Here is a 12,778-nt window from a genome sequence, read left to right as displayed (position 1 = left end):
ACGTGCCTGCTCAAGACATATTATGCATTAGGAGTCCCACTGAAGTCAGACTTGAGCATGTGCATAACCCTTTGCAGGATCAGGGCCTCAGACAGTTGGGGAGTTAGAATTAGCCCAAAAACGAGGGGGAGCTCCCATCCGGTCCTTGGTGGGCAGGCCGGTGCTCACGACAGAGCAGAGCATGGAGATCCTCAGGCAGGGACACAGACGAGGAAGCAGACAGGTCAATCAGCGCTGGCTCTGTGTCCACAACAGATGGCTCTGCTGTTGTGTGGGCGCTCTTGGGCAGAGAGGCAGCGCACATCCCACAGTGCGGTGGTTAAGTACAAAATAACTGACCACATGCACTGGCTTCCAGTACCTAGCAAGAGATGCCTTTAATCAAACTGGGATTGAGCCCAGCTTTGCACAGGGGCAGAAGCAGATTACTGCGTGAGGAACAGATACAGCTGGGTCTTGTCTCCAGGGATATGACTTTAGATTTTAGCAACAAATGTGGGCCATGGGCAGGCAGATGCCAAGATGGGACCTATGCTAGAGTATGTGCCTAGCCTTACCGAAGTCCTTTTGCTGGGGTGCTGGTCCCACGGCTGGGAGCCTTGGAGGGTAGAATGTAGACTAGCTAGAATGTAGACCCTTCTGAGTGATCATAAACATTGGCTGAGCTACAGCCAGGGACAGGGCATTGAATTGGGGCTGAAGGGAGCTCAGACTGTACTTCCTTTGTAACAAAAGTCAGGGCTGCTCAGAGTCACTGGCACCCTCCAGCACTAGCCAAGCTAGAGAAGAAATGCCTCTGCTAGGAATCATTATAAAGTCATGGCCCTCTCAGTGCTAAGTCACCACGCTGGTAGGCGCTGATTGCCGGCCAAATTTGTCAAATTCACCAGGCTGCATTTGTGATCTGTACTGGGCATTCTCCAGCTCTGCCTGACACGTCGCTCCCCATAGCCTCAGTCCTGAAGCAGCTTGTGTTTTACAGTTGAGCTCTCTGAACAAAGGTGAGCAAAGAGGATCCCGGCGGCTGTGCGGGCACGCAGCTCATACAGGTCATAGTCGTGGGCCCACTCCATGTTGCCCCAATGCTGGATCTGAGAGAAGAGAGAACAATCAGCTCACTCAAGAGTTGGTTAGAAAGGGGTTTGGACTTCAGAACTTCTTGGCCTCCATTTTTCTGTCTGTAAAACAGAGATAATACCTCCCAGGAGTGGCACAAAGCCTCAGTAACCAGTGCCTGCCCTGTGTTTGGAGACCCTCCGGTGAAAGGGGCTGCAGAAGGCAACGTATTAGGGCCTGATCCAAAGCTCATTCAAGTCAGACTTCCATTAACTTCACTGGACTTTGGGTCAAGGATGGTTTCGTGCAAAGACAGAGCTTTTCCTGTTCACAACCATTGCGTTAGCGTTAGCTTAGTCCTTGGCAAAACGCTTAGGCCTGGCCAGTACAAAGAATCAAGACCATTCTTTGGCTTTGCGCTGGAGGACGGCCAAAAACCAGCCGTCCAGCTTCTGCAAAAGAAATCCACAGCCCTCAGCAGGTTGGACTCAAAGCGCCTTCGGCTGCTCATCATGTGACTTGAGTGGCTGACCACTCAAACTGTATTGACCAGAGGCAGCCTGGCACAGTGACAGTCTCCTGTAATAGCAGGCAGTTCTGTGGCCAGTCATTTGTGCTGGGAGATCAGTTGTCCTGCTGAGATTATCGCTATTTGAATTATAGGGTTGCTCTGGAACATACTTTACCTGGTATTCTTCCTCCAGGCGAGACAACAGCACAGCTTTTTCGACCGCAATGTGTCTGTCAATCAGTCCCATGGACAGAATCAGAGATTTCAATTGTGTGATCACATATTCTATACCTGGGAGGGGGAAAAATAGCAAACATGAACCACAGTATTTATACAAAATCACGTTGGATTCTTCACACCTTCTGAAGGTGCAGCCAGGGCATAACGTGTTCGGAAGGATCAGATGGGTAGATGATCCCCCACACCTTGAATCAATGCACTCACAGAGTCAAGTCCACAGTTAATACACACATGAAATTTCTGTTGCTACTCAGGATCCATGGTTACTGTGATGCAAATGGCTGCATCTCTGACTGCAAATCACTTTCTCTCATTCTGAAACACACCCTTGTAACGTAATAATGCCACACCACTGGATACAAATTTGGAAGGATTCCCTTCTGAAGAATGGCAGAGCTCACATCCTATCACTGAAGAGCTGGGAATGAGATCAGAGAACACACACAACCATCTAGGAAAGGGAAAGAGAGAAAAAGAGGCTTGATCTGCAGAAATGATGAGCATTTCTGACAGCTGGAGGTGCTGAGCGCCACTAAAAATCAGGCCCATGTATATGGCAAGGGGAGGAGACAAAGAAGCATGATTCATGCTCAATCTGAGCTAAGTGATCAGTTAGAGTCAAGGCCAGATTTGGGATTGATAGTCAACTGACTGCCCAGGAATACAACAGCTGGTGCCTGTGGCCTTGCCGTCCCCAGCTGAAGACAGACGTGCCAAAATACCAACCAATCAACTAAAAGAAGCACCCCCCAACCTTGCCCTAAACACAAGCTGTAAACAAAAGGCGACCAGAAATGTTTGCCGGAAGGATTGGGGAGGCCCTGAAATCAGAATAGAGAGCACACTTTTCTACTAGGAATTCAGTGTCTCATTGTCTTCTGACAAGGTAGCCAGGGATTCTGGTGGGTTTCTAATGAGGGCTTTGGAGCGGAGCCGCTCCAGAGCAGTGGAGCTGCAGGTTTTTGCCTGGAGCTGGACTGGAGCCTGAGCACAGCTCCAAAGCTGTTTCTAATAGACTTTGTTTAAAACATTTTTGTTTTGAAAGGAGAACGACACAAGGAATAAAGAAGGGACATGTCGGGGTAAAAATCAGTTTTAAAATATTTACCACTGAACTGAAAGAATTTTTAAAGTCTTGGGCGCTTTTCACCATTTTTGCTGTTTATTCACATCTTGTGCTTCAAGGAGGATGAGCAATGAGAACAGATTAGTTAGTTTCACCTTCATTTCCAGTCAGATTCACTTTCTGGATCTCCTTCAGTTTCACAAGAAAAGAACAGCTCGGCTGCCAATAACCACAGTTCTTACATTTTAAATTTAAACTCAAGGGGTTTTTGTTTACGGGGGTGGGGGGGGTGGTAAAATCGTTTCTGTGCATTTGGGGTTTCAAACCCCTTTTCTTGGTAACAAAGCCTAAATTTTGGACTGAAATCACCTGAAAATGTCATGTTAAGGAAAAAAATAGATATCAATAGTTCTGAGAGAATCGGGGCCTAATACAACAAGACACTGTACAACAAAGAGAGCCCCTGCCATACAGAGCTAGAACTAAAGGTCTAGCTTGGATTCATTTATTTTAAACTACAATCCCCCTTTGTTTTCCCCCTGTTGATTTAAAGTGTCCCTTCCTTCCCCCAAATGTTTGTGTTGTGCTGGTCACTGCTGCGAGAGAGGAAAAGGCATATGTGCTAACGGTGCTTCGTGTACCCTGGATGGACGGACACACCAGATAAGTTGTCCTCAGTACCTTGCAGTGCCCACATGTTGTAAGATGCCAAATGGCTGGTGAACGTGTCTTTGGTCCTGGCTGGGATGTTGGGTCCCATGATGCTAGTAGAGGAGCCGATCTCCACGTTGTACCTGAAATGAGTTAGATGGTACCAGACAAACGATTAGTCGCTGAGATGTGAGCCTCAGTATCATTATGAAGCAAGACTCTGGCTAAATTTAGCCCTGGCATAAGCAGATCCAACCCTCACTGATGTCGGCTGGGGTTGCACCTGCTTTTGTCCCTCGGGGTCTACGTGGGGACATTTTCTAACTACACTGCGCTGCTCTAATTCATTCACAGAGCCAGTCAGTGCAATGTTGCATGTGCAGCAACATCTGGTCTTGCTTATGGAATTTACAAGCCTAATTCCCTTCCTCCTCAATGGGCTGAGAAACACCATGAAGGATCACCAAGATATCACACTGGAGACTGGCCAACAGCAGCTCGTCGCAGCTGGAGACTTGACACCCCTTAGGTACAGTCTCTGCCCTCCAAAGCCTCCTCAATGCCTCTTTCCATAGCCCAACGGGCTGGCCCCAGAATAGCTCGTGAACTAAACTGTCACCAGCATGATTGGTTTTCAGATAGTGCAGTGACGAGCACCCTCGGAATACCACAGAGAGGGCAGATAGCAGCAAGAAGGGAAAAGTCTTTGACTTCTTACCTTTTCTCAGCCCACTCGATCACAGGATCCCACTCATTCTTCTGCAGTTCTACTAGGCCGGCTGGCTCCTCCACCCTGTAGCTAGAACATTGCAACAAGAAAACAGCCTTCACCAACAAATCACTGGCCTTCTTCACGCAGTACGTGGAGCAAACCCACCGGGCAAGCTAAGCCTGTTTCGGAGATGGCAAGGGGAGTCCAGTATTTGAAAAGCAGGTACCGACCATAAGCTTCAAGTGAGCAGATGCTGCTGGATATGGAAAGGAAGAGCTTCCACTGATGACCCTCCCTCAGATCCAGAGCCCTCTGCTGGACAGACCACCGGCCAGCTCTTGATCCCTGTAAGGAGGGATTCTGCTCCCGCAGCCCTGCCCACATTTAGGGCCTGATGCTATGATATCACTTCCAGGTCTGTGCCTGTGCCCTCCTGAAATAACCGTGGGGGCGGAGTGCCGGCCTACAGCTCTGCTTCACACCACAAGAGACCTCTGCAGCCACAAGCTGCAAAGCACATTGACCAAAGGTGAGTCAGTTTTACAGATGGGGAAACTGAGGCACAGGGAAGGCCATTGACTTGTCCACTATCAAATGGGCCAGTAGTTGATCTCAGTGAGCACTGGATCAGGCCCTAAATTGGCAGTGGGATTAAGTGCTGTCCAGTGGTCAGAGCAGGGGCATTGACCCCTAAAGCACAAACTTGTTAGCTATCTGTTTTAAAAAACACTTCCACAAAACCTGGCAAGGGGAAAGGGTCTCAGAGCCCATGCTCCAGCTTGAGCAACTACACGGCTATTTGTAGCCCCCAGCATGAGCCCAAGTCAATTGATCTGGGCTCAGAGACTCGGCACCAAAGTTTTTCTTTGCAGTGTAGACATACCCCTAAAGGCCAAAGACAGTTCTGATCTCTTAGTCAGAGCTCCTGGAGTTCAACGGGGCAGGCCGATGGGTTCAGTGAAAAAATAAAATACAATAGAAAGGAATTCTAGAGCAAAGCAGGTGATAAGGCTCAGCATGGAAACTGCCATGCTCCACATAGCTAAATCCAAGGCTCTTGCACAGCCAAATACTTACAGAGAGCAACATCTTGTGGGGAGCAATTCAGGCCTAGGATAAAGTCTCAATGGAGCTGAACCCCATCATGCCTGGGCTGAACTGGCCCCCCCATGCAGGGGGTGAAATCTCCCTGGGGTTTGTGAGTTTGGAGGCGAGGGGCTGGCACTATGTTGACACTGTAAGTGCGTTGTGCTTCTCTACCCCTAAGGAGTGACTCTGTGCTGGTCCCCTTTTAGAAGGGGCCCGTCCTCTGATCCACGTTGGCTGCTGGGCTCAAGGACGTACTACACACTGGAGTCATTGCCGGGGCTTCACCTCTACAGAAAGAGAAGGGCAGAGGCATTCTTCAAACCGGGGCGTTTATCCCAAAGGCTGCATTTGTGCCAACTAGTCACCCAGCTTAATGTGTTTCCAAACTTCTAGACACCCTTCCGGTCTGCTCAGCTGGAAGATGCAATAATAATGCAGGTTTCAGAGTAGCAGCCGTGTTAGTCTGTATTCGCAAAAAGAAAAGGAGTACTTGTGGCACCTTAAGAGACTAAAGTAGCTCACGAAAGCTTATGCTCAAATAAATTTGTTAGTCTCTAAGGTGCCACAAGTCCTCCTTTTCTTTTTCCATAATAATGCAATGAGACTGCCCTAGCTTCTAAGCCAGAGGTTTCCCTAGTGAAATGCAAGCCCAGACAGTCTCCTACCAGATGGTATCTGTCTCCAGGAACTTTAAAGCTGCTCTGATGATCTGATCTTTGTTTCGCTGAGATGGGTTGTCCAAAGCTGTGTTGCACAATGTGGTCTGCAAAACAAAAGGCAGTTACACCAGCCAGCTCTGATTTTACAAGGTCCCAGACAACAGGTGAAGAATCCTTATGCTAGCGACTGATAAAGCCTAGCCCGTGAGGTTAATGAGTCCAAGCCCACTGGAGATGATGGGAATCTTCCCGGCTTTGGATCAGGCCCATAAACACAGTGCTCCCGTGAGCAGTGACAGTACGGGAACATGCTGGAGGCCTTGTGGTAATATAATCTGGATGAGAAGCATTTCCAGCTGCAAATCAGGTCCCATTCACATGGGAATTTGGCCCATGTTAGGGGGAAGTTTTTAACCCTGGGGTTAGATCCAATAGCTGCTAACAGGTGAGGTGCGCTTTGCCCCAGCACTGTGGGTCAGGCAAAAGCCAAGAAAGTGTATAAAAAAGAAAAATATATTACTAGACTTAGCCCCTTTATACATCAATCTCGTTTATGTATTTAGCTCAGCGATGGGGCCTGCACAGACTACAGCTCCCAGTATGCTATGCTCCATCTTTATCCAAGATGAGGCTGTCCATAGCAGTGGCCCCAGTGAAACCACTTGTTAGATTCCTTCCCACCTCGAGGCTCACTGTGGAGACTCCCCTTCCACCAAAGCCCGCAGCGCTCACCAGATGCATGGTGTAGGGCTTGATGGTGTCCTGCTGGGAATCCCATTCTGTAGCAACTGCAATAGCCAGGGCCTTGCTGGGGACGGTGAAGAGTTTGGCCTGGGGCGTTTTCAGCTTCCTATGGTCCAGGTTTATTTCAAAGCCACCTGGGGGATCAGATTAGAAACCCAGCAGGATTGGAGGGATTCATGTGCAACCCCCAGGCAGGGGGCAGATTCAGAGATAAAGCTGAAGGGGGCAAACTCATCCTCGGGCAATGCCAGTGACACACCTGGCCCAGGAGTCTCCCCACTGAAGGTTTTAGGGGCCCCGCTCTACCAGAAAAGAATTTCCAAGAACCATTCTTGGAAGCCATTTCCCTTCCCATGGTTTTGCCACCCAACGGGGAAAGGGCAAACCAGGTTTGTGACAAAGCTGGCTCTCAAGGTCTGGTTTCCAGGCCTGGCCAGCATCTGCCGGGAGGCAGGGCCCGCATTCCATAACCACCCTTCCCTGTGCCCGGCTGTCACACAAACGGCAACACATCGGACACCCGGCCAGACTCCTGGCAGAAGCACTCACCTTCGCCTTGGGAGATGCTAACGTTCTGGTAAAACCTCTTCCTTTCTGGGGGGGAAATTACATACACTCAGAAAGCAGCAAGAAGAAAAACAGTCAAGCCCCTCTCCTCATCCCCGCCCACTGCAGATCTGACATACCGGCTCTCCTCAGCAATGCTGAGCATGGCACAGCTGGCCTCCCTCCCCATCTCGGAACCTTGCTGGTTCAGAGTCCCTCTAAACTAGCCTCCGTGCCTGAGTCCCTCTGGACCTGCCTCAGGGCTGTGGTGCGAGGCCTGTCCTGGGAGAGGGCTCACCGTGAACCAGGGGCCCCTCTTTAAGCAGAGCAGCTGCTTCCCTCTAGCATGCTGGGCCCAGCTGTAGTCTCATGCCTGTTGGGCGGCACCCATATACAAAGCAATAGGCATGACATTGACAAGGGTGTTATGGCTCATTTGGCTTAGTAACGAGCCAGGCTCAGCCCTGCTGTGAGCCCACTGAAGCCAAAGAGTCACCCCAGAGATGCATCTTGGTCATCCATTCTAGTTTTAACCCCTCCCCCCACCCACTTTCTAAGTGCCAACTGTGCCCAGGTAGAAGGGAGACACCCAACTTATAGCACCATTCTTCCCCTCCATCCCTCCCTCCCCCCTTGTCCCATGTCAAAGCAAACCTTGTCCCATGTATTTCAACAGAGGAATACGGTGTCGGCATATTACACACTCCAGATCTTTTTCTACATACAGCTTTCAAATGCTGTTTACTCTGGGGCACTAGGACCAGGTGCAGCTTCTCCTCCCCACACCAGGTGGCCTTGGGGGACACCTGCGAGGAGGAGCAGCCTGAGACTGCAGCTGATCAGGGCAGAAGAAGCCAAAGCAGGACACTCAGAGAATTTGCAGCAATTTTGACTGGACTATCTGTGCCCAGTGCTGATCAACTGTTTGTTCCAACCAGCTCTCCCAGTCTCTTCACCTGTTTCCCTCCACATCGGCCCCTCTTCTCCCCTTCCCTTTTCTCTCCAGTTAGCTGATCAGTTCCTAACTAAACCCACCACAAAAAACAAAACAAACAAACAAAAACATGGCACTAACATGTCATTTGCTGTCACCCCAGTGTCCACTCTGCTTGATTTTTCTACCTGTCCTGCTCACATCTGTCTGGTCTAATTAGACTGTAAACTCTTTGGGGCAGGGACCATCTGCTACTCTGTGTATGTCCAGCACCTTGCACAGTGGGGGCCAACCCCTGATTGGCCCATAGGCACTACTGTAATAAACATGATGGATGATAATATTAAACAGATGTGAGGCCCCGGGGCACAGAGCAGGGCTGGAATACATGCTGGTGCAATCCCTACCACCAAGCCCTTCTTTGCCGGACTGAATATTAAACTAGCCCTGGGTCAGTCAATCAGCTCTCTGGACACTGCCTTGGAAAAAAAGTTATGTGACCTGTCAGGAGCTTTTCTCAGCTGGTCAAAGCTGTTCCACCTGATGGAGAGATGCAGCAACTCCAATCAGCAGGAGCTACAACTCCCATGTAAAAAGAAAAGGAGTACTTGTGGCACCTTAGAGACTAACAAATTTATTTGAGCATAAGCTTTCATGAGCTACAGCTCACTTCATCGGATGCATTTGGTGGAAAATACAGTGGGGAGATTTATATACACACACAGAGAACATGAAACAATGGGTTTTATCATACACACTGTAAGGAGAGTGATCACTTAAGATGAGCCATCACCAGCATGAGCTGGGGGGAAGGAGGAAAACCTTTCATGGTGACAAGCCAGGTGGGCCATTTCTAGCAGTTAACAAGGATGTCAAGTTAACATGACTCTCACAGATCTTGGGAGACAGGCTAGTCCTTGCTTACAGACAGCCCCCAACCTGAAGCAAATACTCACCAGCAACCACACAACACAAAACAGAACCACTAACCCAGGAATCTATCCTTGCAACAAAGCCCGTTGCCAGCTGTGTCCACATATCTATTCAGGGGACACCATCATAGGGCCTAATCACATCAGCCACACTATCAGAGGCTCCAGAGTAGCAGCCGTGTTAGTCTGTATTCGCAAAAAGAAAAGGAGTACTTGTGGCACCTTTAGTCTCTAAGGTGCCACAAGTACTCCTTTTCTTTTTATCAGAGGCTCGTTCACCTGCGCATCTACCAATGTGATATATGCCATCATGTGCCAGCAATGCCCCTCTGCCATGTACATTGGTCAAACTGGACAGTCTCTATGTAAAAGAATAAATGGACACAAATCAGACGTCAAGAATTATAACATTCAAAAACCAGTCGGAGAACACTTCAGTCTCTCCGGTCACTCGAGTACAGACCTGAGGGTGGCTATCCTTCAACAAAAAAACTTCAAAAACAGACTCCAACGAGAGACTGCTGAATTGGACTTAATTTGCAAACTGGATACAATTAACTTAGGCTTGAATAGAGACTGGGAATGGATGAGTCATTACACAAAGTAAAACTATTTCCCCATGTTATTTCTCCACCCCCCACACTGTTCCTCAGACGTTCTTGTTAACTGCTGGAAATGGCCCACCTCGCTTGTCACCATGAAGGTTTTCCTCCTTCCCCCTCCCTCTCCCCCCCCGCTGGTGATGGCTCATCTTAAGTGATCCCTCTCCTTACAGTGTGTATGATAAAACCCATTGTTTCATGTTCTCTGTGTGTGTATATATGAATCTCCCCACTGTATTTTCCACCGAATGCATCCGATGAAGTGAGCTGTAGCTCACGAAAGCTTATGCTCCAATAAATTTGTTAGTCTCTAAGGTGCCACAAGTCCTCCTTTTCTTTTTGCGAATACAGACTAACACGGCTGCTACTCTGAAACTCCCATGTCGTTTAGGTGGATCACCAATATCCAGCCAGCTTTTAAAACAGCTCCCTCGGGTGTGATTTCAGATGGAAGCTGATGATGTGCCTGAGTCTAAAATAGCCCCTAAATTACAGCAACAAGCTAGCCTGTCATTCTGCCCTGAATGCCCTCTGGCTGAATTCAGGAGCATTGCCCACAACGCACAAACCTGCGTTCATGTAGATGTATATTGCAGCGTGCAATTTAATATACTGGGGAAGCAATGATCTCTTTGCTCTTCCCCAGGTCTTTAAACTGAGGATCTCCCTCCCAGCTGCATTCATCTGGTGCCAATCTGCACCCGTCTGCCAATCTGGTGCAATAGCAAATCTACTGCTAGGAGTTACAGGGCCCCGGTTTTAGAAGCAGTTTCCATTTGGCACCTGCACTGTTGCCAGGCTCAACCATTAGACTTCGAAATGGCATGAATGGCACCTACTAATTCCCTGACTGTGCCCACACGTAACACAGCTAGATCCCTGCACAGCCATCACACCCACAGTATTCCCTGCCCCAAACAAAAACCACGGGCAACGTTAATGAATGAATTCAAGGGAATCCTAGGGCCAGTGTTACGCAGGAGGCCAGACTAGATGATCACAGTGGTTCCTTTTGGCTTTATAATGGAGTAATAAATTAACATAGGAAGACCGGCTCTGTGAGGACATGCAGAGCAACAGCAGGTAAACAAGTTCCAAACTGGGAGCTACATGCCTGTGCTGTGGATCCAGTTCTGAGGCTGTGTTAACACGGGGACTGGGCCACTTACAGAGATAGACAGACACCTGGCCCCATTTCCCACACAAAGCAGGGAGAATGGGCTACCTCTCCAAACCCTTGCCCTTACGGTAGTGACAAACTGGGCCTGGACTATGGCTCCATTCCTACATCTGACGGCACACGCAGGTCCCTGGATTTCCAGAGTCCCAGTGAAGGCAAAGGGAGTTTGCCCAGACCAAGACAGTTGCAGGATCAAGGGACTTAAAGAATGCCATGTTGTTAGGACTATAAGAGCATGCGCCCACAGCCTTCATCCTGCAATAAGATACACTCCCTAGTCCTGTTTTAATGGGGGTCCAGGACATGCACTTCATTGCAAGTTCAGGGTGTTGGCTTGTGAGAAACAAAGGGTCAAATTTCACCATCCTTGTACAAACTACTGAAACCACAGGGGAAAGATGTTTAAAGCACCGCTTCTACAACTAAGAAAGGATGGACTAGTGGTGGAGGTGTTAGCCTGTGACTCAGGAGACCTGGATTTGATTTGCTGCTCTGCCACAGACTTTGTGTGTGACCTCAGGTTCGCTGTCCCTCTGTTCCTTGTCTTTTAAGTGGGGAATCACAGCACTGCCCAGCCTTACAGGGGGGTTGTAAGAAGGAATAAATTAAACAATGTGAGGTACTCAGCTACTGTGGTGACTGAGGTCACAGCAGAACCTAAAATAGAACTGACAGCACGTGCTAACTGCTGCAGCTATGAGGCCATAGGCAGGCAGAGCAGCAGACTCACACACTGTCAACAACAGGCATGAGGCTTCAAGCTCTCTGGTGCAAGGGTGTGGTTTTCTTTTGCCTCTGCAGTGCCCTGCACATACGTGAATAATAAATGTTCATCATCAGGCTTGAAATACCTGGGTCTCCACAACTACTGCTTCAAATGTTGGGCCCGCCCTGCTCTGTAAGTAGGGGATCATGCCCCTCTCATAAACCGTGGTCACAGCCAGCTTTTAGGACTGGCTAAATCCACCACCGATGAACATCCCTGCAACCTGGAAATAACCACGTTGAAATTTGCCGTGTGTGCAGCAGGATCGCTGTCCAGCTTTGTCCTCACCTGTTGGTGGTGTGTATGTCCGTGCCGTGCCCGGCAGTGAAAGGCTCGGGCCCCCAACAGGAGGGGTCGGGCACAGCCGTGGGGCCTGGGGTGGCCTGGCGCAGAACAGCCGCTGACAACTGCGCCACATTCTGGGGAGGCAGCAAACAACCGCAAGACGGGGACGACCGGGCCCTGTTAAAGACCTGGGCTCCTAATGACTCAGGATCGCCCACCAGGATCAGCGCCCCTCCCCGCGCCAAAGAACCCCAGGCTGGGATCAAGGCCTCCCGCCAAAGAGCCCCCCTGCTTGGATCAATGCCCCCCCAAGAGCCCCCCTGTTTGGATCAACGCCCCCCCCAAGAGCCCCCCTGCTTGGATCAACGCCCCCCTCAAAGAGCCCCCCTACTTGGATCAATGCCCCCCCAAGAGCCCCCCTGTTTGGATCAACGCCCCCCTCAAGAGCCCCCCTGTTTGGATCAACGCCCCCCTCAAAGAGCCCCCCTGTTTGGATCAACGCCCCCCCAAGAGCCCCCCTGCTTGGATCAACGCCCCCCCAAGAGCCCCGAAGAGAGGAGGACAGAACCCACGGAATCCACCTGTACGACCCTATGGAGTATACTAAGGGCTCGGGCTCGTCTCCCGCTCCCTATAGGGCCGCACGGACGCGGCTGGAGGACAGCGCCTTCCCCTCACTCCCGCGGCTCCGCTGAACTCCCTGCCCCTGGGCGCCGCCATCTTGCTCACCCCCGCCAATCAGCATCATAATCGCTATTTTGTCCCTCCGACGGCACCGTCACTCGCATCTAAGGAAACTACGAGT

General features: G+C 50.0%; 1 protein-coding gene across 1 annotated transcript; it reads right to left on the bottom strand.

Annotated features, from left to right (window-relative positions):
* Positions 1–352: 352 nt before the first annotated feature.
* Positions 353–12,725, bottom strand: ATPAF2 (ATP synthase mitochondrial F1 complex assembly factor 2). Its single transcript, XM_038418585.2, has 8 exons — positions 11,977–12,725; positions 7,278–7,322; positions 6,717–6,862; positions 5,991–6,088; positions 4,243–4,323; positions 3,555–3,667; positions 1,743–1,858; positions 353–1,091 (listed from the first exon to the last, which is right to left on the bottom strand). Exons 1-8 carry the CDS (start codon positions 12,104–12,106, stop codon positions 954–956), a joined length of 867 nt encoding a protein of 288 aa, XP_038274513.1. The 5' UTR covers positions 12,107–12,725; the 3' UTR covers positions 353–953.
* Positions 12,726–12,778: the final 53 nt, after the last annotated feature.

The sequence above is a fragment of the Dermochelys coriacea genome, chromosome 10, assembly GCF_009764565.3.
Source record: "Dermochelys coriacea isolate rDerCor1 chromosome 10, rDerCor1.pri.v4, whole genome shotgun sequence".
NCBI lineage: Eukaryota > Metazoa > Chordata > Testudines > Dermochelyidae > Dermochelys > Dermochelys coriacea.
This window is presented reverse-complemented; position numbering and strand designations above follow the sequence as displayed.